Raw genomic sequence first — 27,833 nt, forward strand, 5'->3', positions numbered from 1 at the left:
GACGCCCTCCAGCGACCTACACACAGAGGCAGGGCCAAATCCAAAGCTGAGCCCCGGGAGCTGTGCGAACAAAGAAGAGAAAGGGAAATCTTTCCCAGCAGCCTCAGAAGCAGCGGATTAACGCTCCACAATCAACTTGATGTACCGTGCATCTGTGGAATACCTGAATAGACAACGAATCATCCCAAATTGAGGAGGTGGACTTTGAGAGCAAGATTTATGATTTTTTCCCCTTTTCCTCTTTTTGTGCGTGTGTACGTGTATGCTTCTGTGTGAGATTTTGTCCGTATAGCTTTGCTTTCACCATTTGTGCTAGGGTTCTAGCCGTCCATCCTTTTTTTTTCTTAAAAAAATTTTTTTTCTTAATAATAATTTTTTTATTTTAATAACTTTATTTTATCTTACTTTATTTTATCTTCTTTCTTTCCTTCCTTCCTATTTTTTTTTCTTTCTTTCTACTTTTTCTCCCTTTTATTCTGAGCCGTGTGGATGAAAGGCTCTTGGTGCTACAGCCAGGAGTCAGTGCTGTGCCTCTGAGGTGGGAGAGCCAACTTCAGGACACTGGTCCACAAGAGACCTCCCAGCTACACATAATATCAAACGGCGAAAATCTCCCAGAGATCTCCATCTCAACACCAGCACCCAGCTTCACTCAACCACAGCAAGCTACAGTGCTGGACACCCTATGCCAAACAACTAGCAAGACAGGAACACAACCCCACCCATTGGCAGAGAGGCTGCCTAAAATCATAAAAAGTCCACAGACACCCCAAAACACACCACCAGACGTGAACCTGCTCATCAGAAAGACAAGATCCAGCCTCACCCACCAGAACACAGGCACTAGTCCCCTCCACCAGGAAGCCTACACAACCCACTGAACCAACTTTAGCCACTGGGGACAGACACCAAAAACAACGGGAACTATGAACCTGGAGCCTGCAAAAAGGAGACCCCAAACACAGTAAGATAAGCAAAATGAGAAGACAGAAGAACACACAGCAGATGAAGGAGCAAGATAAAAACCCACCAGACCTAACAAATGAAGAGGAAATAGATAGTCTACCTGAAAAAGAATTCAGAATATTGATAGTAAAGATGATCCAAAATCTTGGAAATAGAATATAAAAAATGCAAGAAACATTTAACAAGGACCTAGAAGAACTAAAGATGAAACAAGCAATGATGAACAACACAATAAATGAAATTAAAAATACTCTAGATGGGATCAATAGCAGAATAACTGAGGCAGAAGAACAGATAAGTGACCTGGAAGATAAAATAGTGCAAATAACTACTACAGAGCAGATTAAAGAAAAAAGAATGAAAAGAACTGAGGACAGTCTCAGAGACCTCTGGGACAACATTAAACGCACCAACATTCGAATTATAGGGGTTCCAGAAGAAGAGAAAAAGAAAGGGACTGAGAAAATATTTGAAGAGATTATAGTTGAAAACTTCCCTAATATGGGAAAGGAAATAGTTAATCAAGTCCAGGAAGCACAGATAGTCCCATACAGGATAAATCCAAGGAGAAATACGCCAAGACACATATTAATCAAACTGTCAAAAATTAAATACAAAGAAAACATATTAAAAGCAGCAAGGGAAAAACAACAAATAACACACAAGGGAATTCCCATAAGGTTAACAGCTGATCTTTCAGCAGAAACTCTGCAAGCCAGAAGGGACTGGCAGGACATATTTAAAGTGATGAAGAAGAAAAACCTGCAACCAAGATTACCCAGCAAGGATCTCATTCAGATTTGATGGAGAAATTAAAACCTTTACAGACAAGCAAAAGCTGAGAGTTCAGCACCACCAAACCAGCTTTACAACAAATGCTAAAGGAACTTCTCTAAGCAAGAAACACAAGAGAAGGAAAAGACCTACAATAACAAACCCAAAACAGTTAAGAAAATGGGAATAGGAACATACATATCGATAATTATTTTAAATGTAAATGGATTAAATGCTCCCACCAAAAGACACAGACTGGCTGAATGGATACAAAAACAAGACCCATATATATGCTGTCTACAAGAGACCCACTTCAGACCTAGAGACACATACAGACTGAAAGTAAGGGGATGGAAAAAGATATTCCATGCAAATGGAAACCAAAAGAAAGCTGGAGTAGCAATTCTCATGTCAGACAAAACAGACTTTAAAATAAAGACTATTAGAAGAGATAAAGAAGGACACTACATAATGATCAAGGGATTGATCCAAGAAGAAGATATAACAACTGTAAATATTTATGCACCCAACACAGGAGCACCTCAATACATAAGGCAAATACTAACAGCCATAAAAGGGGAAATCGACAGTAACACATTCATAGTAGGGGACTTTAACACCCCACTTTCACCCATGGACAGATCATCCAAAATGAAAATAAATAAGGAAACACAAGCTTTAAATGGTACATTAAACAAGATGGACTTAATTGATATTTATAGGACACTCCATTCAAAATCAACAGAATACACATTTTTCTCAAGTACTCATGGAACATTCTCCAGGATAAATCATATCTTGGGTCACAACTCAAGCCTTGGTAAATTTAAGAAAACTGAAGTTGTATCAAGTATCTTTTCCGACCATAATGCTATGAAACTAGATGTCAATTACAGGAAAAGATCTGTAAAAAATACAAACACATGCAGGCTAAACAATATACTACTTAATAACGAAGTGATCACTGAAGAAATCAAAGAGGAAATCAAAAAATACCTAGAAACAAATGACAATGGAGACATGATGACCCAAAACCTATGGGATGCAGCAAAAGCAGTTATAGGAGGGAAGTTTATAGGAATACAATCCTACCTTAAGAAACAGGAAAGATCTCGAATAAACAACCTAACCTTGCACCTAAAGCAATTAGAGAAAGAAGAACAAAAAAACCCCAAAGTTAGCAGAAGGAAAGAAATCATAAAAATCAGATCAGAAATAAATGAAAAAGAAATGAAGGAAATGATAGCAAAGATCAATAAAACTAAAAGCTGGTTCTTTGAGAAGATAAACAAAATTGATAAACCATTAGCCAGACTCATCAAGAAAAAAAGGGAGAAGACTCAAATCAATACAAATAGAAATGAAGAAGGAGAAGTAACAACTGACACTGCAGAAATACAAAAGATCATGAGAGGTTATTACAAGCAACTCTATGCCAATAAAATGGACAACCTGGAAGAAATGGACAAAGTCTTAGAAATGCACAACCTTCCAAGACTGAACCAGGAAGAAATAGAAAATATGAACAGACCAATCACAAGCACTGAAATTGAAACTGTGATTGAAAATCTTCCAACAAACAAAAGCCCAGGACCAGATGTTTTCCCAGGCGAATTCTATCAAACATTTAGAGAAGAGCTAACACCTATCCTTCTCAAACTCTTCCAAAATATAGCAGAGGGAGGAACACTCCCCAACTCATTCTACGAGGCCACCATCACCCTGATACCAAAACCAGACAAGGATGTCACAAAGAAAGAAAACTACAGGCCAATATCACTGATGAACATAGATGCAAAACTCCTCAACAAAATACTAGCAAACAGAATCCAACAACACATTAAAAGGATCATACACTATGATCAAGTGGGGTTTATTCCAGGAATGCAAGAATTCTTCAATGTATGCAAATCAATCAACATGATACACCATATTAACAAATTGAAGGAGGAAAAACCATATGATCATCTCAATAGATGCAGAGAAAGCTTTTGACAAAATTCAACACCGTTTATGATAAAAACCCTGCAGAAAGTAGGCATAGAGGGAACTTTCCTCAACATAATAAAGGCCACATATGACAAACCCACAGCCAACATCGTCCTCAATGGTGAAAAATTGAAAGTATTTCCACTAAGATCAGGAACAAGACAAGGGTGCCCACTGTCACCACTCTTATTCAACATAGTTTTGGAAGTTTTAGCCACAGCAAGCAGAGAAGAAAAGGAAATAAAAGGAATTCAAATTGGAAAAGAAGAAGTAAAGCTGTCACTGTTTGCAGATGACATGATACTATACATAGAGAAACCTAAAGATGCTACCAGAAAACTACTAGAGCTAATCAATGAATTTGGTAAAGTAGCAGGATACAAAATTAATGCACAGAAATCTCTGGCATTCTTATACACTAATGATGAAAAATCTGAAAGTGAAATCAAGAAAACACTCCCATTTACCATTGCAACAAAAAGAATAAAATATCTAGGAATAAATCTACCTAAGGAGACAAAAGCCCTGTATGCAGAAAATTATAAGACACTGATGAAAGAAATTAAAGATGATACAACTAGATGGAGAGATATACCATGTTCTTGGATTGGAAGAATCAACATTGTGAAAATGACTCTACTACCCAAAGCAATCTACAGATTCAATGCAATCCCTATCAAACTACCACTGGCATTTTTCACAGAACTAGAACAAAAAATTTCACAATTTGTATGGAAACACAAAAGACCCCGAATAGCTAAAGCAATCTTGAGAACGAAAAATGGAGCTGGAGGAATCAGGCTCCCTGACTTCAGACTATACTACAAAGCTACAGTAATCAAGACAGTATGGTACTGGCACAAAAACAGATAGATCAATAGAACAGGATAGAAAGTCCAGAGATAAACCCACGCACATATGGTCATCTGATCTTTCATAAAGGAGGCAGGAATGTACAGTGGAGAAAGGACAGCCTCTTCAACAAGTGGTGCTGGGAAAACTGGACAGGTACATGTAAAAGTATGAGATTAGAACACTCCCTAACACCATACACAAAAATAAGCTCAAAATGGAATAAAGACCTAAATGTAAGGCTAGAAACTACCAAACTCTTAGAGGAAAACATAGGTGGAACACTCTATGACATAAATCACACAAGATCCTTACTGACCCACCTCCTAGAGAAATGGAAATAAAAACAAAAATAAACAAATGGGACCTAATGAAACTTCAAAGCTTTTGCACAGCAAAGGAAACCATAAACAAGACCAAAAGACAACCCTCAGAGTGGGAGAAAATATTTGCAAATGAAGCAACTGACAAAGGATTAATCTCCAAAATTTACAAGCAGCTCATGCAGCTCAATAACAAAAAAACAAACAACCCAATCCAAAAATGGGCAGAAGACCTAAATAGACATTTCTCCAAAGAAGATATACAGACTGCCAGCAAACACATGAAAGAATGCTCAACATCATTAATCATTAGAGAAATGCAAATCAAAACTACAATCAGATATCATCTCACACCAGTCAGAATGGTCCTCATCAAAAAATCTAGGAACAATAAATGCTGGAGAGGGTGTGGAGAAAAGCGAACACTCTTGCACTGCTGGTGGGAATGTGAATTGGTACAGCCACTATGGAGAACAGTATGGACGTTCCTTAAAAAACTACAAATAGAACTACCATATGCCCCAGCAATCCCACTACTGGGCATATACCCTGAGAAAACCATAATTCAAAAACAGTCATGTGGGGCTTCCCTGTTCGTGCAGTGGTTGGCAGTCCGCCTGCCGATGCAGGGGACATGGGTTCGTGCCCCTGTCCGGGAGGATCCCGCATGCCACAGAGAGGCTGGGCCCGTGGGCCGTGGCCGCTGGGCCTGTGCGTCCGGAGCCTGTGCTCCGCAACGGGGGAGGCCACAGCAGTGAGAGGCCCGCATACCACAAAAAAAAAAAAAAAAAAAAGAGTCATGTACCAAAATGTTCATTGCAGCTCTATTTACGATAGCCATGAGATGGAAACAACCTAAGTGTCCATCATCGGATGAATGGATAAAGAAGGTGTGGCACATATGTAGAAAGGAATATTACTCAGCCTTAAAAGAAACGAAATTGAGCTATTTGTAATGAGGTGGATGGACCTACAGTCTGTCATACAGAGTGAAGCAAGTCAGAAAGAGAAAGACAAATACCGTACGCTAACACATATATATGGAATTTAAGAAAAAAAAATGTCATGAAGAACCTAGGGGTAAGACAAGAATAAAGACACAGACCTGCTAGAGAATGGACTTGAGGATATGGGGAGGGGGAAGGGTAAGCTGTGACAAAGCGAGAGAGTGGCATGGACATATATACACTACCAAACGTGAAATAGATAGCTAGTGGGAAGCAGCTGCATAGCACAGGGAGATCAGCTCAGTGCTTTGTAACCACCTAGAGGGGTGGGATAGGGAGGGTGGGAGGGAGGGAGACACAAGAGGGAAGAGATATGGGAACATATGTATAACTGATTCACTTTATTATAAAGCAGAAACTAACACATCATTGTAAAGCAATTATACTCCAATAAAGATGTAGAAAAATAAAATAAAATAAAATAAATTTTAAAATAGAAATTAAAAAATACATTGGATGAAGACATCTCTTAATAAATAATGATGAAGATAATGTTGACTTATGATAATCATAGCATAGTATTTTTCACATAGCTACATTTCCAGAGAATTTCTTTTCTTTCAGCATGTTCTCCCCAAGCCTAGAAGAATCTGAGGAAGCTCTTAGATAACTTTTAGAATCATGATGTTCAGTGGTGCCTCTTCTGTACTTAGATATGTCTATTCATTTGCTTTTCCCACCTTTTGTCCTAATGTATGCCGTCTCTTCTTCTTACTTCCAGGAAGTCTTATTTGTCTACCCCCTAAAATCCATATAATACATTTAGTACTTAAATCTGGGCATCACTAGTTTCTACAAATGTTTGGAAGAAAAATGTTGTTAAGAGCAATTAGCATCACAGAGGAGGTCCCTTTTAGGAATGTATATTGAGAAATTTTGTTGTGTAACCATAGATAAAATTTACCATTTTATTTAAGCTTTCTTATGATGAAAATAAAATAAGTTACCAAAAGCCTGAATCTATCTACCAAACAGCTACAAAATCTCTCAACCCATGATAAAAACCGATGCATACTTTCTCAGCTAAGAATATTGCCTTTTTCTCCATAAAAATATTCACTAAAAGACCACTAGGTGGATATTTAGTACCCAGAGATGTATTATTGATGACCATTTCTTTAAAAAGAGAAGGGAAATGTGAAAGTAGAAACCTAACACTCTTGCAAGGGAAATCAACATAAGCTGGCTTGCATTATATACCTTAAAATTCTCTCTCCTTGAATGTATAAGTAAAGTTTCTCTATATGCTGGATCTTTTCAGGACACCTGAGATTCAGGCCAGGGGCTGGATTTCTCATGTTAGGATTCTATAAATGGACATCATTGCCATCAAACAGGCTGAACCAATTTTCACGGCCTTTGGTCAACGCAACAGAGTTTCCAGGCATGTCCACACAGAGGTCCAGAAAAAGGAAAGAGGAAGAGGCAAACAGCAGGTTAGGTATCTTCTTTTATATTATCTTTCAAAGTCCAAGTTGCCTTCCTGGTCATTTGAAGAAGCTAATAATCCTTCTACTGTGTACTTTTACCTATTATATTTATTTCTACAGTGCATATTTTTACTTATCTATGTATCGGCATACACATTTCTACATGTAATTATATACATGTGCAACCATCATGCACTATTCCCACTTTTGTGATCAGGTGTTCACTTCTCTCCATTGTTTCTTTCATACTTGCTGCACAACCATTCATTCTTTCAACACATTTTTAAATAGTAACATCCTCTTCCCCTAAAAACCAGCTGCTCTGCTCACAATGGGACTGCAAAGACTAACAGGACAACCTTAATCTTACTGAGGCTTATATCCTTGTGAGTTCACATTTCAAGATACTCCTGTTCCTCTTTTGGGGGGACTGGATACCATACTCCCCTCCAGTTATCTCAGAGACTAAGGCCAACTTTTGCCCTGGAATAGAAAACTCCAATCAGGCTTCCTACACTGAAAGCACTGCATTATTTTAAGTCCCATGCTGGGAAGCAAAGTTTCCATGAGGTATATTTAATTACTTTATTATTCCTTGTCGTCATACTTTGAAATACCTCACCATGTTCCAGGCACTAGGAATCAGTTATTCCAGGAGGCTCATAGGAGCAGAAAGAAAGATTAGGGTAAGCAGAAGATTGCTATGTATTTTGTATGTGGGTTTATATATGGTACCATAGTAATTATTCTAATTACTTATTCCTCTTTTATGTTAATCACATGGTTTGAAGGGACAGTAATCTATAAATTACAGTTGAGTATACTGGTCATCTAGGACCTAGATGGTCTTGCCGCTAGTAATTTACAAAACTCTGTATAGCTTTAGGCCTGTGTTTAGGATACTATACACCAAGTTCCAGGCCAACTTGAAGTTCTTTAAAGTAGCAGCACTCCCTAAACAAAGTATACTTAAGAATTGCCAACGAATCTTTAGATGCTGAATCTGGCTTCTTGAGCTATTTGTCCAATATTCCTTAGAAGCCCTATTTAATGTTAAGTGGCAGGAAAGATCAGCAATTTGTCCAGATTGGATGCCAGCCAGTCTGCTAGCATTGAGGAAGCACTCGGCAGACACAACTGTGCTGAGATACAGATGAAAAGAATGAATGGCAGTGGGATATCCAGATAGCACCTGTTTATCAACCTAAGTTGGAAGCGAGAGGCAAGGCAAGAGAGCAGATGACAACCTTTGATTAGTGCTAACAGTCATGGCAGAAGGACCGGCCTGTAACCGTTAAGTACAGACACTGTAATTTTTTTTTTATATGAAGGCTTCAAGTAGTTCTCTGATAAAAGACTTGAATTGAAAACAATAGGTTTTCATCTACACCAGTCCACCAAAAGAATTCTGTCAAAATACATGTTTATAAATGGAAATAAACTGAATCTAAAACTTTCACCAGATTTTCATGAGAGGGTATTGGCTTTTAATACCAGAACGACAGACCCTTTGGGCTGCTGATGTATGTACGTGGTTGCTCTTTTCTCCTTTGTTCTGATTCCTGTGTTCACTGGCAATCCTCTGGCTCCTAATTTAGCTTCCTCGGTCCTCTCACAAATAGTCAGAATGTGGGTGACAAATAGCATCAGTATATTTGCCATTATAAATTAATAAATCAGAATTACAATTTATACAGCTGACTCTTACAAAGTTGGTTACTGTGAGGTAATCCTAGGGATCATCATCTCTGTAAACACTGATAACATTGTTACATATAATTTTTCAAGATCCACAAAACTGAGACAGGCCCCAGACCTGAACTGGAGAGAGCCCTCCGAAGTAGCACCACCCTGTGAAAGTTTCTGTACGACTGACTGGCCTCCTAGGAGAATTTTGTATCAATTCTGTATAACTACAAACAAGCGCTACTATTATTTTGCATTTAATTATTTTCCTATTTAATAATTAGGCACTTGCTATATTTTTTTCTGAACTTTTAATAGATCGCAGTACTTTGCTGATAATCTGTTTGCTTTGATAATTTCTATTACAAAGCACAGAAGGAGGACATATCTGGTTACATCATTTTACCCCCAAATGGGGCTTCTCTTCCTTCTTAAATCTCTTCTTAACTTTTCCACCACTCACAGAAATAGAAATTTCTGTGTCTTCTTTCCATTGGCTTTTTAAAAATTATTTTTTAAGTTTCTATTTTTACAATAAAAATTGTATATATTTACGGTGTACAATATGATGTTTTCACCTACATATACATAGTGAAATGATTACTATAGTCAAGCTACTTAATATATACATTTCCTCATATAGTTATCATTTTATTTATTTAATAAATTTATTTATTTTTGGCTGCGTTGGGTCTTCATTGCTGCGTGCAGGCTTTCTCTAGTTGCGCCGAGCTGGGGCTACTCTTTGCTGTGGTGCGCGGGCTTCTCATTGTGGTGGCCTCTCTTGTTGTGGAGCATGGGCTCTAGGCACAGGCTTCAGTAGTTGTGGCACGCAGGCTCAATAGTTGTGGCTCGCGGGCTCTAGAGCGCAGTCTCAGTAATTGTGGTGCATGGGCTTAGTTGCTCCACGGCATGTGGGATCTTCCTGGACCAGGGCTCAAACCCGTGTTCCCTGCATTGGCAGGCAGATTCTTAACCACTGCGCCACCTGGGAAGCCCCAAAATTTAAGTCTTTTTTTTGTGGTGAGAGCATGTGAGGTCTACTCTTGTAGCAAATTTCCAGTGTACAACAGTCTTATTAACCAATATAATCACCATGCTGTACAGTTGATCTCTGGAACTTAGTCATCCTACATAACTCCATTGGCTTTCCTTCTCTTGCCCCACTTCCCTGTTTGGGACTCATTGCTTATATTTTTCTTCTCCGTTTCCAATTATTTCTGTACTGGCTCTAGCTTTCTTGCTATATCAGATCTGCTGACCATGTGTGTGGACTTGCAGTAGAACAGAAACAAAAACAAGGAAAAAAAATCATCTTCAAAATGCAGCTTATCTGTACATCATATAAAGTACTAAGTACATAAAAAATGTAAATGCTTAATTATAGGACTATCTTACATATAGCTGGAGAATGAACTATGATGCATTTAGAGGGGTGAAATATAATATTTCTGCCTAATGTAGATACATAATTTACTGTGTGCATACTTTAAAAAAGTGGTAAACCAAAATTCTCAAGTTGGATACGATAATTACACAAAAAGGAGGATAGAAGAAAAGCAAAGAAAAACGATGCTGTGTCATACATGAGTGATGCCTATAAAGGAGTAATAAAGCATTCTCAAAGAAGTTCTGGAGAAGCTGGTCTTGACTTCAGGTCTCAAAGTTAGGCATGGTTTGCTCATTGTAAATTATTTATACCCTGCAGTGTGTATGTTGCACAATGCTTTCACGGGTATTCTCCCTCTCTTACTCTCAGGATAAGAGAATATGTTGTGCTTTGGGGTTCTGCTGAATGTCTTAAACTGTTTTTCAAATGTTGGGTTTGGCAAAGTACATATAATGTTTTGCCAAGTGAATTTCCCCATCATTTTAAACCCCTGTGTATTTCAAGAGAAATTTTACCCACATGTCTCTGATTTATTTACCCTTAACTCATCAAAATATCATCTTGAATAAGCTACATTTTGATGTTTAAGAACCCCCATAGCCTTTTCCTGAGCCTTTCATCTTGTAACCAGTGTGTTTCATTTGGTCACCACCAAAATATCCAGGTTCTAATTGGGAAACAGGCTGATGAGGGAACCTCTTTTTATCTTAAGAATTTCGGTCTTCTGGAGGCTTTTCCTATGTATCACATCTCCTTTCTCCTCCTTTATTTCTCTCTTCTTCCCTGAATGCTATTTCTTTGTTTCCTTGATCTAAATATGCTGTTCTTTCTTTGCCCGTCATTGGAATTCAGTGAGAATCGCCTTCCTGGTCACTGCCTGGGCAACTTATTAGCCTAATTCAATTGTTTTGTTATAACCTAATTTTGGTCAAGGCAGTAGGGAAGAAAGGATTGCTCAATGTTAACAACCTTTTTTGTTGTTGTGTTTGTTCTTCTCTACTCTACAGTTAAATGAATTTCAAATGTAGGCCTGGATGGGAGAAGTCATGGTAACCTGTTTCTGTGTTTTAATGGCTTCTGAACTCCTTATCATCACCTCAAGGCCCATCAACATCTGAGTACTGCCTCACTCTGCCCACACTTCCAGACTTATTTCCCTGTTCTAGCCAGTGTGGCATTCTTGCAGTTTTTCCAATGTAACCACTTTGTTCTGACTTCCAGACCTTTGCACTTGATGCTCCTTCAGTTTGCATCATTCTTCCAGTAATTTGCTTGACAAACTCTAGTCACTCTACAAATCTCAATTTAAATGGCCCTTTCAAAGAGTGATCTTATGACTACTTAATCCAAGGTAGGCTCTCCCTCTTTCATGGAAACTTGTTTGTCTGCTGTCATAGCATGTTGTGTAATTTCCATTCAGAGAATTATGCCTTTCTTTACTCGTTTAATTCTTTTCTTCACCCTTAGACTGACAGGCCCTCCAAAAAAGGACATGACTATTTAGCATATCATTGCATACCCTAAACCCAGCCCAGTGCCCAGCACAGGGATGGCCTCAACAAACATTGGAATTAACGCACTCCTACAAAACACTGTAAAAACTATACTCCAATAAAATTTTTTTTTAAATAAAAAACACACTCCTGCTGTTTGAGTAAAGGAAGGGTACATAAAGCAATGAAAACTTCGAGATGGTTTGTATTACTGTTATTAAATTATGTAACATTATTAACATACTGCCAGCTTGAAGATCTGGGAAGAAGTTTTTTTCAGAAAACCTAATTCTATCTTAACAAAGTAGAATTTTGAAAGACTGAAGAGCTTTTGAAAATTTTTTGCAATTTGAGGAAAGCACAGCCTGATCAATAGAATTATTCGCCCAAAGGGGCCATCCTTTGTTTTAAAATAAGAAAACACTGTATGCTCACAATGTCTTTCATCCTTAAAGCCCTCACAAGTATTAATTAATCCACAAAATGATATCTGGCTCCAAAAGGTAGAATCTGTGACTTCAGGTTTATCTGCAAAAGCCTGCTTTGCCCCCAAGCCATGGCAACTTCCTGAGCTCTGGCCTCCAAATCCTTCTAGCTCAGGAGGTAGCAGATGATTCTCTAAAACCTGCCACAGGCTTTTGACTCCTGCAGGGTTATCCGTAGACATGTCTTATACTCTTTTGATAAACATAAAGATGATAAAGATTTAACATGCTATAAACAGGGTTATTTTTCTTGAACATTTCTTTAGGGGGAAAAGGGAAAATGCCCGGAAAATAATTAGGTCTCACGAAGAGTTATAATATGAAATATACAAGATCAGGAAACAAACACATATTAGTATATTTGACATTTCATGTTTAAAATCTTTGCTGCATTACAGAAATGGTTAAGCAACAACACGGCTTCTCAGAAAATAATATAGTCTCATGCATTGAGAGCATATGGATTTGCACACCAAGTGGCATAAATGACTTCAGCTGTCAGTGAACTGGGTAGTTTCTGCCCTAAGATTTCAGACTCCAAATAGGAATATATTTTTGTCAGTATTCAAAAGAAATGCATTATGTTTCTGTTTAACTGTGTTGATCACAACCTACTTTATTAAAGGGGAAGTTGAGAGGTAAAGCATGGTTACCAAAGGATGATAGCATCTATGGGAGCATCCACCATGGCAGACTCCACTGTCATAAAATGAATTACTTTTCTCCAAAGGGAGTTCATCGAATAGGATACTTCTGCCAGTTGTGCTTAAAGCCAAAGCCTCCCATGATTGCTGGATATTGTTCAAGGAAGTTCTAAATATAGGAGATAAAGGAAATGGGATTTATAGCAGAAAATGTGGGATATAAATAAGCTCAAAGATCCATATAGTAAAAATAATGAGTAATAACATCAACTTAAAGGATTTTACTATTTTCTACAGTGTTTTGGTGTATATCATTTTATATATGGTAGTTGATCCTGGTAGGTACTGGCAAGGGAAACTACTGCAAGAACCTATGGATGATTCCAGAAGCAACACTGAGGCAGGCATGAGGGAAAGAAAAAGAGATGTAGAGATGAAGGAAGGAACATGTCAGATTTGCGGAAAAAAATATGTGAATCTAGGTTAAAAATAATTATACAGTTATATTAGTCAAATGTAAAGACAGCTTTATAGGTTCTGGAAAATAATTCAAGTCTTGATGTAAACAGTAACGGATAATTAAAAATTAATCAGAGGGACTACCCTGGTGGTGCAGTGGTTAAGAATCCAACTGCCAATGCAGGGAACATGGGTTCGAGCCCTGGTCCAGGAAGATCCCACATGCCGCGGAGCTACTGAGCCTGGGGGCCACAACTACTGAGCCTGCATGCCACAACTACTGAAGCCTGCGCTCCTAGAGCCTGTGCTCTGCAACAAGAGAAGCCACCGCAATGAGAAGCCCGTGCACTGCAACGAAGAGTAGCCCCCACTCGCTGCAACTAGTGAAAGCCCGCACGCAGCAACGAAGACCCAACGCAGCCAAAAATAAATTAATAAGTAAATGAAATTTTAAAAAAATATTAATCAGAATTTGTTGTTTGAGGGAATTGGTGGTTATTTCGGCATCGTCTACCATAATGAAGTAATTCATAAGTAAGACGTGTGGGGGAAAGATAATCATGTGTCTTTAAAGTAACATTAAATAAGCAATTTAATTCAAGTAGAGATTGATGAATAAAAGTTCATATAACTATTCAACAGAATAACCTCTGTTCACAAGATAGAGCAAGATAAACAAGTACTCAAAGAGAGGGTCCAGGGAAACCCAACTCAGGAATAGGAAGTAAATTGGTTGGTAGTTCCAGTAGAGTTGAGAGAGAGAGAGAGAGAGAGAGAGAGAGTGTGTGTGTGCTTGTGTAGACAGAGAGAGTAACAGAGAGAGAGAGATGCAGAGAAAGAGATTCAGAGAGACTGCAAACTGAAGAGGTCAACAAATTACTGTCTTTTTTTCCTTCTATCAGCAGTACTTCCCAATGTCACTTTTACAAGGTTATCTGACCTAGAATAGAGTATTGAGCACTTAGATATATTTTCTTTTAGTTAAACTATCCATAATTTGAGATATTTAAAATGAGTTTCATTTATTGAGAATTGAGGCTGCAGAGTCAAAACACATAACTATAGGCCAGCAAACCAACAAATAACCTTAAAGGTAGGAAGTTATTAAACTGACAAAACTATTTCTGAATATTCTAATTTTTTTAATATTAGCCTATGCTTGGTGTATAGGCATAGCACAAATATACCATTAGTTATTCATTAAAGTAATGACCATAATTTTAATTTTTAAAATTCATAATTAATATATATTTCATGTAAAAATTTTGAGACACTTTAAGGCCTTTTTCAAATATAATCCATATATATTTGTACATGTAAAATTATATATAATTGCATATATATTTATATTATGTACACACACGTTCATATAGCTTCATTTTCAGTCTAACTTTTGTCATGTTTCATCAAACACTTCAGAGAAACATTTGCACGTGCTATATTTTAAAAAGAGCACTTTATATGTTCTGTAAGGCAAATTTATAGAAAAGAAACACAATTACTTTCTATTCACTGTACAGCTATACTATGCCAGGCCTTCTATGAAGTTTTAATAATAAAACAGTAAGTGAAGCATAGCTCTCCCCTCAAATACTTATAGTGCAGTAAGAGACAAGTAAAAGGAAACAGGCAATTTTAGTGTGATTAGAGATAGAGGCAATTTAGAGACAGAGGCAAGGCCAAGCTGCTATAGGAAGGTAGAATAAAGAAGGGCTACCTGATGCAAAGTTGAGGAAGCAAAGAAATACTTTCCAGGGAAAATGGTCTCTAAGTTGAAACCTAAGTGATTAATTTTGAAAACAAGATATTGTTATATCTAACTAAATTTTAAAATGTCTTTCACTATGAATAGAAGTCATATATTTATTAATCTCCAAAATCAACAATATTGTTTTAATAAATCTTTAATATCTTATCATTAAATCAATTGACAAACATGTCTTTTCTGAACAAACACTAGTCCCAGAAGCAATGTAAGGGGAAGTATGATATAATAAAGAAAATACAAGTCATGACCCCTAACTTCAAAGCATTTATAGTCTAGCCATGGAACAAGTCTATTACCCATGAAATAAGAGAGAACACCACAAAAGAGTGTTGAGATGAAGGAACTATAATCGTTACAGAAAATCCAAATTCCTTCAGGGTGAGAACCATGTCTTAATCATGTTACTATTGCTGGCTTGAGGTTGTGTATTTGGCAGTAGATAATAAATAAGGTAAATCAGAGCCATGAGAGAAGTCTATAGACTTGGTGCTATAGTATAGAAAATAGGAAGCTGTTGAAAGTTCTGACAAGGAGAATGAAATAATGAAGGTACTGTTTAAAGAAGGTTGGTGTGGAAGGTTGTACAGTAGCACAGGATCAGTGGGAGAGGCATGGTGGGATACAGTGGGGTGAGACCAGAAGTATTTGAAGGCCTCAGAAAGGGTGTGCCTGTACACATGGAGAAAAAAATGAGGCCACCACATCCACTGTGGAGAAACCACCTCAGAAAATGTTGACATGTGAAGGGTCACAGAGAAAATAAAGGATCCAAAGAAAATGTGTTCTCAGCCTAGATAAACATTTGCTACTAATAGAAATGGGATAGACTGGGAGTTTGGGACTGACATGTACACACTACTATATTTAAAATAGATAACCAACAAGGACCTACTGTATAGCACAGGAAACTCTGCTCAATATTCTGTAATAACCTAAATGGGAAAATAATTTGAAAAAGAATAGATACATGTATATGTATAATTGAATCACTTTGCTGTACACCTGAAACTAACACATTGTTAACTATACTCCAATATAAAATAAAATTTAAATAAATAAATAAAATTTTAAAACAAGTCTTCTCTATTAAAAAGAGCTAACTTTTTTGTTTTTAACAGCTATTAAAGAAATAGAGATGGGGTTCAATGGAAATAGAAATCAATTTGGGAAGATGGTGATGGTGTGTTCAACTTGGGATATTTCATTTTAAGGATGACACCAAGATGCGCTAAGAACAAATGACTAAGTAGCACTTCAAGATATATGATGAGATAATGAAGAGAAAGTACACAAGTATAGATCTGTGTACTATGAGCTTGGAAATTAAAAAAAAAGTCATTAACTATTTCATTTGTGCACTCATTTAACACACATTTACTGAGATTTTACTATGTTCTAGCAATTGTTATAATCATGGGAATAGTTATAAACATAGGAGACAATAACCCTGCTCTCACAGAACTTTCTAAGGAGATGACAAACAAATAAAAAGAAACTGCAGAGTATACCACATGGTGGTAAGTTCTATGGAGAAAATTAAATTAGGGTAAGAGAAAAGAAGTGTGGACAGAACTGGTGGGTTTTTAAATTTGCTCATTTGTGTTTAGGGGACACTAGAGAAGAGCTATCTTAAAAGGTGATATTTGAACAGAGATGCGAAGAAAAGGAACGAATGAGCCCTAAAAATTTCTGGGCACCAAATGAAGTATTTTGTATCAGGCAGAGGAAATAAGAGGAGAAACGGCCCTGTGGAAAAAGTAAGGAGGTCATTTTGGCAGGAGCAGAATAAGCCAGACTCTCGTCTTCTCAGTTTGCATGCTTTGAAGGAGCAAGCCACCATGCTGGAAAAGCCCAAGTGGCAAGGAAGTAAGAGTAGCCTCTGGCCAAAAGCCCTGAAGGAACTAAATCCTGCCAGCAACCATGTACCTGAGCTTGAAAACAGATCTTTCCCCAGTCAAGCCTTCAGATGTGACCCCAATTTTGGCTTAAACCTTGAGTGCAAACTTTTGGAAGGCTCTGAGCCACAGGACCCTGCTAGGTTATGCCCAGATTCCTTACCCACAGAAACATGAGATAATAATATGTGCTGTTCCAAGTTGCTGAGTTCTGAGGTAATTTATTTTGTAGCAGTAGATAAATAATACAGTATTGAAGTGAAATAATCACTTACCAGTTGTTCCAGTGGAGGAATGACATCTTTCAAGACATGCTGTGAATGATTCCTTCTGTGCCGGGATACCTGAAAAAATAGTGACATTTGATACTATTATATTATTTTTCTTAAAAAAAAAAACTTTAAATGATTTAAAAGAGCGTAATTTAGTAAAAGTGCACATGAAAATAACCATATTCACATTCATTCAAAAAGGTGAATAAAGTACATTTAAATGGGAAGTAAATGTTTGGGACATTAATTTGAGTAAGATGTGTACTCAAAGACGGCTGGCTGCAACAATATCTCATATTGCATGTGGTCTTCTTATTGTGTGACCTTGACATCCCTCCTATCAAATGGTGAGGTCTATGTTCTTTCATTTCAAACTTGGGCAGACCTTTATACCTACTTTAACTAAAACATATGGCAGAAGTAATACTATATGGACTCCAAATATTAGAGCATAAAAATATCATGCACTACCCCCTTGTTCTCTTGGAATACTCCCAGCTCATCTTCCACAGACACGGGGCTCTGCTCCTGCCTGCATGTTCCCTCTGTTGTTGGAGCTTGGAGCCCCGCTCTCTGGGCACAGGAGGTGTCCACTCCCTTGCCTGCTGAGACCTGTGGAAAGGGGCTTCCGGGGCCAAGATCCCTTTTTCCAGAGGAAAAACAGAGATCTGAGTTTACTTTCATTTTTTCCATTACGGGTGTACCCTTGGGGACAGGTGGGGAGGGAAGGTGAGGGCTCTGGGTAATGCTATGATGTGGCACTGGCTATTGAGTAATACATTTGCTATGGATTGTAAAAAAAAAAGAAAAAAGTCACCAAATCATCCCATACAGAGAGACCACAGGGAGAGACCTCGTAAGTCTTCTAGATGACAGACTAGCCAAGGTTCCAGCAGACAGCCAGTATCAACCACCACTCAAATGAGTATAAAGATATGATGATTCCTTCTTCCAGCCATTGAACCACCCCCAGCTTTCAAGTCTTCCCAGCAGAGACCTCAAACACTGTAGGAGAAATAAGCCGTTCCTGTTGTGCCTTATCTGAATTTTTGACCAGATTCCATAAGCATAAAAAAATCATTGCTTTACACCTCTATGTTTCAGTGTGATCTGCAATGCTGTAGTAATAACTGGAACAAAATATTTAATATTGAAACACTTTGTGTTTATGCTATGTTATGAACTCAGCTTTTTCGGAGTTAATGTGCTATTAATTTCCCTGTCTTCTACTATTATCTAGATATATATAAATATATAATAATCACACAATAAGTGCTTTTGGAACAAATTTGTTTTAAATGCCTTATTGTTCTTTCTCCTGAAGAAGCATCGTAGACAGATTCTATAATTAAAAAAAAAGTGAGGAATTTATAATTAAAAATCATTATCTTGAAAATTTAAGTAGAAGCTCTCATTAAGAGTACTATTTCACTAAACAGGAATTTTCTAGTACTTTGAATGAAGGAGAGAGTGGAAAGGGTTGGGACAAAGCACTAGGAAGAAAAAGGAAGAGACAGAGGCAGAGACTGAGAGAGACAAAGAGAGAGAAAGACATGAGTGCAAGGAATCTTTAAATAAAGCAGGCTCAAGTACCATGTCTAGAAAAGAACTTTGGATGTCTTTGACTCTGCTTACCAGCACATGCAACAGACTGAGGGGATTAGATCAATGTCTACTAAGATTTTGAGGGAACTGTATTCCCAAAGAAACCAAAAACCTGGCCTAAAAACCCTGTGATTCTATTCAATCCCTGAATCCCACATTTGCTCCAAAAAAACTGAATTATGAAGGCAGTACAACCTTCAAGGAAGCCATTTTCTTCAATTCCCACTTCAGATGTGGCCCAAGAAGGATAATGGGGAAGGGACAGACTCCAGAAAGCAGAGCCAGAAACCTGGGAGAACAATGGATATGGGAAATTCTCCCAGAAAGAAGAGCCAGAAACTGTCTCTACTGCCAGGGCAGGGTCTCAGAGGACCTGCCCAGCAGGATTACAATCATCACTTTGGTCCAGAGACTGTTGGTCATTTACCATTCTTTCCTTTACAAACGAGACGATTTTTGTTTGTTTGTTTATTTCCAGGTATTAAGTTCTTGCCCCACCATTTTCTATTGGATATGATGGGGAGGGCAGGACAGAGAGCTTATTTTTCAAGTTCTAAACTCTTAACACCCTGGAGAAAATTTGGGCCTGATGAAGAAAGCTACTTATCACCAGAGATTCTGGAACTGGAGCTTGAGGCAGTAACTGGATGGGACTTTTGGTTGTCTCCTTTGAGGAGGTGTATGGGTGTATTTCTAAGTGTTGGAATACAGGTGCAAATTGATATATGGGAGGGAGGAAGAGCCTGGTGGTCACTCACCAAATTCTGTGCTCTCTTTCCTGAGCACATCTCCAGACTGCACTCTCAGCCTGCCTTACAGTTAAGAGTGGACACATGACTAGTTCAGACCAAAGGCAAATGAGCAGAAAACATGAGAACCACTCCCCCTCCAAGGCTATTAACCAGTGAGTGCTCCCCCCGCAATGTTCTCTTTCCTAGTATACTGGCTGGGAGTAAACATTAACCGAGTCCTTATGGGAGGATAAAGATGCAAGTTGGGGGCCCTGAATCACCATGTCAAGAAAAGCCAAGCACAGGCCAGGAAAATTCACTTTGTTTTATTTAGTAAACTTTTTATTTTGGAATAATTTTATACTTAGAGAAAAGTTGCAGTGAGGACAGAGAATTCAGGTAGAAAAATTCCTTCGAACTTGTATATAGCGAGAAATAAACTTGTATTTTGTGGAGCCATCATGTATTTTAGAGAATTTTATAGGTGTTAACATTACCCTAATTAAGATAACCATAGTTGACACTCAATCAATGTTTAAATGAAAGGTCTTTTGCATAAGAAAACTGTGAACAGAATAATAGTTAATGAGAGAAATCCTAGCAACCAAAACTTCATACCTGTTATTCATTGATATTTCAGCTTCTCAGCAGGGGGAGAACATACATATATTTGGTATTTAAGCCTCTTAAGGAACTAGAATTTGTTTTATATTGCTATGCATTTAGAATTTACTACTCTCAACTATTACTCATTATACTAAGATTTATAATCTTCAGTGAAAATTTAGTATACATGTCATATTCAGCTTACAAAGGTCGGAGAATTCTGGGATAGAGGGAGTTTTCTTGTTCCATTTTCTTGCTGGATTTATAGTCTTGGCGTAAAAGTCATTCTTTTGGCATGTAAAGTACCTCAAGCTTTAAATGTTAGAGAAAGCAGTAGTATGTAAATGTCTCCACGATAGGATACCAATGAATAGGCACCTGGGCATTCACTTGTGTCAGTTTTACCATTTCTTCTATGGCCAAGTCCATGCCATCTTTTGTCCTACCACTACTGGATTTTAATGGGCATAGTGGTCCACAAGCCTCTAAATATTCCCTTCTAGTCACCTATAGAAAGCTTTCTTATAAGGCAATGCTTCAAAATGTGTTGTATACATACTGCCAGGGGTACAAGAGATGATTTTAGCTGATGTTTCAATTTTAATTATTATTTACATAATTTTAAGGTTTAGTAGAAAAATTTATCACATCAGAGCCATTTATTAGTGATATGAATACATTTTCCATTAATATAAAGTTATTTAAGTATATGAAATGTGGGGGAAAAAAGAACAAACACAATAAGTGAATGACTGAAGTTTGGGAAACAAATTTTAATGGGAAGAAATGGAGTTAGAAATGACCAGTTACTAAGCGCATACCACCCTTGAAGGAAACCATTGGTTCCATGGTATAAACAAGAATTCAACTTGAGAAATGATACAACAATAATACTGCCTGCTAACATTTACTGAGTGCCTATTAGTAGCCAGGCACTGTTCTAAGTGTTTTGCATGTACTAAAATATTTAATTATCACCCAAACATTAAGAGATCAATGACATATATTTCATAAAGGTAGAAACACAGACACACACCTTTAAAGTAACTTTGAAAATCCATAGCTAGTGAAAGCACGGGTGATGTTTTAACATGGATCTAAGCCCTCAGCTATTGCACTTTACTGTTTTTCCAGAAATATAAATGTATATGTATAAAGACAGTCACTAAATTCTTGGGGAACTACAGAGATCTCCTGTGTGCATAAGTGGATATTCCTAAGGTAGAAATTTGAAGAGAGCCAAGCTTACAAATTTGTACACATTGATGCAGGAAGTTAGAAATCAGATTTCAAATCTGTTATGAATCATCTTACTATTCCTTTGGGGAAGTAATATTGCTGATCATTCCTAAATCAATAAGCTAGCTAATCTATCATGTTCAATCAAGTTATGAAGATACGGAAGAAAGGAAAACTTTCATCACCTGTCTTTTGCTTTAATGTCTTTCTCAGTTAAGCATTAGGTACAGAAATATGTTATGCCAAATCAGATTATGCTGACTGAGACTTATTTAGGAAATTCTGGATCCAAAGTTGCTCAATTGTCTTGCATGGATATCTGAAAAACTTAGGATGTTTCAAAAGAGCTGTGCTTCTGTGACATACTTAACTGAAATAATAATTGTAAAGAAAATTTGAGGTCAATCACAGTCTCATGAGGTTAAGTTTGAAGGGAAAAAATGATTCTCCTAAGCCACAGTATAAACAGAGAAAATCTTACAGCTTATATAATTATTTATCAATAGCTTATTGGCAGTATCTGATAACTCTGCAAATTTTTATGGGACATTCTCCTGAGAAACAGTCCCACTTAAGACATCAGTTTGGTTTTTTTTTGAAGTGCAGTTGATTTACAATGTTGTATTTATTTCTGCTGTACAGCAAAGTGATTCAGTTTTTCTTGTGTATATATATATATATATATATATATATATATATATACACACATACATACATATACATATATACATATATATACATTCTTTTTTATATTCTTTTCCATAGATTTTTTATGAACCATTCATTTTAGCCAGTAAACATTTCATGTTTAGTTACACTCATATGCCAGTAATTTCCAACAGTAGGTGCTTAAAATGTACCTGTTTGTTGACATTATAAAATATCTCTAATACTAGTATTGCAAAGACAGCACATACTTCATTTTGGATAATCCTTCATTTTGGATGAAGTTCTTGATATCAGAACTTTTAAATGTACCTGACATCAAAAAACCTACATCTTGTTCTGCAAATTGCTTCTGTATAAGTTTCAGAATGCTGGCAAGGTTGGGCTCCATTGTTTGATCTTAGATCCTTTTCACTTTTGCAGGAACTGTTAATTAATCATTGAATTTGAAAACCTAAAATAACAGTCAAAATATTAGCAGTAGCTTGATATAAAAATTTTAATACATTATTTTCTCTGTGAAGTACAGAAGTATTTCTTCTGAGGAAGCCTGAAAATATGATTTATATGTATGTATGATTTCTTTTTATGTCTCCAAATAATCTGAAATAGTATACAGATCTTCCCTCTAAACATAAGTGAACATGTATGTATACCCACCACATATTTAAGTGTTTATAGCCTGATTTTTTTTGCTAGTTCTTTTACTCTTAAATTATGAAATATTGGTTTCAATATCATTTTACAATTCCCATCTGAGAATTTTATGAATTGCTACCTGTCAATTTACTTCCAGCATTTTAGCAGAAAGAGGCCTTAACAATTCCACACTTCTCCAGCCTATTTATTAAGAATGTTACTTAACAGTTTCTTTTGAGGTAACATGGTTATGTCTTAAACTGTTTTTTCTCTCACAGTATTCTGCATCTTAAGCAACTGAGCTTTCATAATAAATACATGAGTTGATGGCAACCCTTCCTTTGAGGAGAAAAAAAAAAAATGTCAGACCTTACCTTTTTTTCAGTGATGCCATCTTCCTATTGATTTATATATTTTTTTAATATTTTTATATATTTTTTTATATTTTTTATATATTTTTTTATATTTTTCCAGTAAATAGAAATCATCTGTAGCTACCATTGAAAAAATAGAAATACAAATATCTTTTGACTTGGATTTTTTTGAACTCAAAATTAGGTTAATATTATATATCACTGCAACTTTTTTAGATCAAATCTATGAGTTTTCTCCTTTATCACTGCACACTATGCTCCCTGCTTCCAATCCTCTGCCCTCCCCAGGTACTCTAGCTTTCTAATTGTGCAAAGCAAAGTGGAACATGAAGTATTCAAGATGTGTAATGCATATTTTCTTTTAAATTCCTTTTTGTTCTTATTAGAATAAGCATCATAATTAAGTTTTTCAGATACCTTTTCCTCCAAAAAAAGGAATTAAAAGTCCCTTTTTCAAAGTGTCTCTATTTTTTCTTCCATTCCTTTTTTCTTTTAACTATTTAAAAAATATGAAACTGATGGGTGGGTCTAGTACTTGATATATTACAAACTGTAAAAATAACAGAATTTGAGCATATTATTTTCCTTGTTTAGGAGCATCTACTATGAGAGTTATACATAAACATGAAACATTCCACATAGCTCTGATTTTAAATAGATTACCATTTTTGATGAAAGTTTATATCTTGTGGCTTAGAACTGAAATAAAATCACTTGAATAAAAGCATTAGTTCCAACATTTTCACAGACATGTACATTTTCTGAGGCATACCTCCCGTTAGCAACCTCCCTGGATACTTGGATGAAAAACAGAAATAAATTTTTGGTTAAGTTTAGTTTTTATCTTCAGTTTCTCAAGAGTTTTTGTTTGTTTGCTTGTTTGTTTTTGGTGTATCCCAAGTCTTATGTTCAAATCTTCATTTGTTTTGCAAGTTCTTTTTCTTAAAGCTACTACAATCAGAAATTAAGGAAAGTTAGTGAAGCTTTTTTTTTTTGGAATGTGGAGAGGTGGCCAGTATTTCTTAAACTCACAACAATTTAGTTGTTTAGAAATAATATACATCAACCTAAGTGATGGCTCTATTTTTTCAATCATGTGTATGTGGTAGGTAACTGATTTTGAAAAAAAAAAGGAAGATAAGAACATATAAGGACATTACCTTATCATGCATTTAATGTTCTAACTTTACATATTTGTAGGCACATATAAAATTTACGCATGCCTCATAATTATTCTACCACTAACTAAATGTATCCTTCCTAGTCCTAATGAGAGGTAATGACATAAACCATGGAAAACCCAAATCTTGTTATACTCCTTATTAATGTACCACAGTATACTGTTTAACATTTGTATTCTCTTCCTCCATCTGCCCACAATATCATTCAATTACCATATTGGGCATAAGCAAATGTCTTTTTTAAAATTTTTTTCCATAAACCTTTTTTGGTTGTACGTTGTCAGTCAGAAATCTGACACTCTCATCTCTTTTATCCCCTGCAGAAAATGAAAGATTCAGAAACCTTTTGATGGGTATACTAAAGTTTATCAGCTTTTTTTTTTTTTTTTTTTTAAGTTTCTTGAGTATTCTTTAGTCAGCATCTGGGTCACCTGAAGCTCTCACCAGCCTTTCAATCCTGGGATAAGTCTAGCTGAGTGAAATTCAGCTTCAACCACATATTCTTATCCCAGATAGCCAAAGGTAAGTGCTTGCTGGAATGATTCTAACTCCTTTATATTTTCCCTCCTTTATTTAGCCACAAACATGTGTGTTCCTCCAAGAAGAAAATCAAACTGCCTCTTACTTTCCTTTTTACATAAAAATGAACTATATACAGCGCACACTTCCTTGTTTATTGCTAAATACTGTTTTAGTTTTCTCATTTTTTTTTTTTTGCATACTTTCAGTAAAATGTTTCTCTCCAAGAATCTTCTCAGACTGAGAGGTATCATTCATACGGAACTTGGACGCTCCACAAATTTTAGCCTTCAAATGCACTTGTAAGATAAAAACTACCAGAAGCAACAAACACAGAGATATCTGGGTAATACAATTTTTTACATTTTCTTCATGTGAAGTGCATTTATGTATTGTCTTAATTTTTAGCTTACTTTTTTTCTTTATAGGTTCATATATATTTAGCCATGAATTTCCAAATTGATAATGAGAAAATAAGGGCCAAATAGACACAGAAACATCTTATTTCACTCATACTACTACTAATGGTATTAGATCTAACACATTAGATAATTCATTAGAGCCAGAGCTAAAGTTACTACCATTAGCAGATAAAATAACTTATTCACCTCTTTTACTCTCCATACAGAGATATTTTACTCTGTAAACAAAAGGAAAGAGTTTAGATAGATTAAGAAAATATAGATGGGTATCTAGATGGGCCAAACGGATATTTTCTCCACAATGGCAAGTCATATGTTATTTTTTAAATAAAAAGATTCAAGGCAGTAGAAAACAATACCAAGAAAACTATCTCAAAAAACCTCAAAACAAAGGAAAACAGAAAACAAATAAACAGTTATTGAGGGTCTAAATTATTAAAATGGTTTACCTATTTTTAGCTAAATGAAACAAATCATTGTCAAATCACCATTTGGCTATGTTGGGCAGAAACAAACTATATCTAATTTCATGATGTTTAACTGTCTGGAAATACTCAACAGATTAGAAACAGGCTTTATTTTCAGTCTCATATTTCAGTCTCTTTCATTGTCCAGAAGGGCTTAAGTTGAAATATCAAATTTACTTCTTACTTTTTCAGGTAGATGTTCAATCAGTAAAGAAGAAATTCTCTTCTTTGGAAAGCTGTAATCCACGATATATCAAGTTTGATCTATGATATGTAAAGTTTGACAAAGACATTTACCCACAGTCAGATTTGTATAGTCTTTTGACACCTTTCCTTGCACATTTTTTCTTAGTGCAAAGATGGAAATGTACTATGTAACTCACTGAAAATGCTCTCCCTGTGTCGAAAGGTCACTTCTAAAAGCATTGTGGGAGGCAAAGCTTTTAATAACTATGACGTTCTTTCAAGAATTAATGGACTTTTGGTCAAATATTTAAAACATGCATACAAATGTTGTTGGCACCTTTAGTGAATGTCTAATAATCGTATCTTTCCAGTTTCCTTTCTTCAGTTATTTTTTGAGGTTTTCATAGACCCCAAACTCACCTTCTACTGACAAAAACGCAGATTAGCTCTGAAGGTTAATCCAACTCAGCAGGATTGAAGGATGGCACTTTTCCTTGGTCGTAAGTACGTTGGCTCAGGCCAGACAGCTGTTAGGACATTCTCCTCTGGGAATCGTGCCCTCAACACCCACTGCTGATGCACATACATGGTCTACTGGCTGCCGACTTCCATGCCCATCTGCTCAAATGGCATGGTGCCCACTCACAAGTTGGCTGGATCCTTGCCCTTAGTGTGTAGGTGCCAGGCAATGATGGGTTTAGATGGGCAGCCTGCATAATACTACAAGTGACAATTTTTTTCTTTCTCTCTCTCTCTCCAGTATCTGTCTTCTGTGCCTTCTCTGAAAGAGACACTTATGTTTCTCTACCTCTGCTTATACCTGTGGACACATGTGGCCTTTTACAGGTAGATATACAAATACACTGAACCTGCTACCAACAGTAAGATGATAAGGAAGAATCCACAGAGCCCCAAATGACAAGTTCTAATTCAGAAATGGGATGGATTGTGAAAATCCCGACCACCTGGAGTCTGTCAGAAGAAATTTAGCAAGGGTGTAAGTACAGCAGATCTCTCACAGATAGCAATGGCACCAGGAAATAGCTTAAGTTACAACACTTTTTGTCTGTCGCAGCTCCAGCACAAATCACTTGCCTTGCATTGAAAAGGCACGTACAACAGAAAACGAAATAAATCAGGCAAAAAGAACAAGCTTAATGGGAACACAATTTATATGCTCAATGGGGGCAAGGGTACAAGCTACAATATTCAGACCTCAGAAATAACCCTTACTGGAGGTCCTAATAGAGAGAAAAAAGAAACAGAAAATAGCATCTCTCTTTCCAATCTACAGGAAATCCGTGGAGAGGAATAGATTGGCATAGGAGGTTGTGACTTTAATGATCCAAAGCATATGAATGCTTGTTAGCAGACAGACATAAGTAAGAACAACAGTAATGGTTGCATCTGCAGCCTGGCCTATGGCACTCAAACCAATCAGGCTGCTTTGGAAAGCAGTGCCGGAAGGTATGTTAAAGCTTTGCTTTCCTTGTGTGTTTATTTAAGGGTGATTGAACTCAGGGTGTTGTCAGTCTGCCTTGGAGAATGGTTATCCAATGTGTAGGCATGATCTTTCTCCCTGAATATGTTCTGTTGAGTCAGTTAGTTATGTGTGACTACTTGCTCTGTCCTCGTCTTTATACAGTGCCAAAATCCTCCAGTCCAAGTTCCAAAGGAACAGGGCCTAAAAACTTTTGGCTTGAGAATCAAATTAGGTTTCTCTGCTTCCCTAGCCAGAAATGCGTAAATACCCAATGGCCAAAAC

The 27,833-nt window shown here is 36.7% G+C and overlaps 1 protein-coding gene across 2 annotated transcripts in view; it reads right to left on the minus strand.

Annotated features, from left to right (window-relative positions):
- Positions 1–27,833, minus strand: part of ARHGAP15 (Rho GTPase activating protein 15) — a 621,121-nt gene that overhangs the window by 527,365 nt on the left and 65,923 nt on the right. The window contains exon 3 of one of the 2 annotated variants that reach the window (XM_060015714.1): positions 17,437–17,505. In XM_060015714.1, coding sequence (XP_059871697.1) covers positions 17,437–17,505 — 69 coding nt within the window. Of the gene's footprint in view, positions 1–13,048; positions 13,124–17,436; positions 17,506–27,833 lie in introns of those variants that run through there. The other variant, XM_060015716.1, reaches the window with a different exon arrangement.

Source organism: Delphinus delphis, chromosome 7, assembly GCF_949987515.2.
Source record: "Delphinus delphis chromosome 7, mDelDel1.2, whole genome shotgun sequence".
Classification (NCBI taxonomy): domain Eukaryota; kingdom Metazoa; phylum Chordata; class Mammalia; order Artiodactyla; family Delphinidae; genus Delphinus; species Delphinus delphis.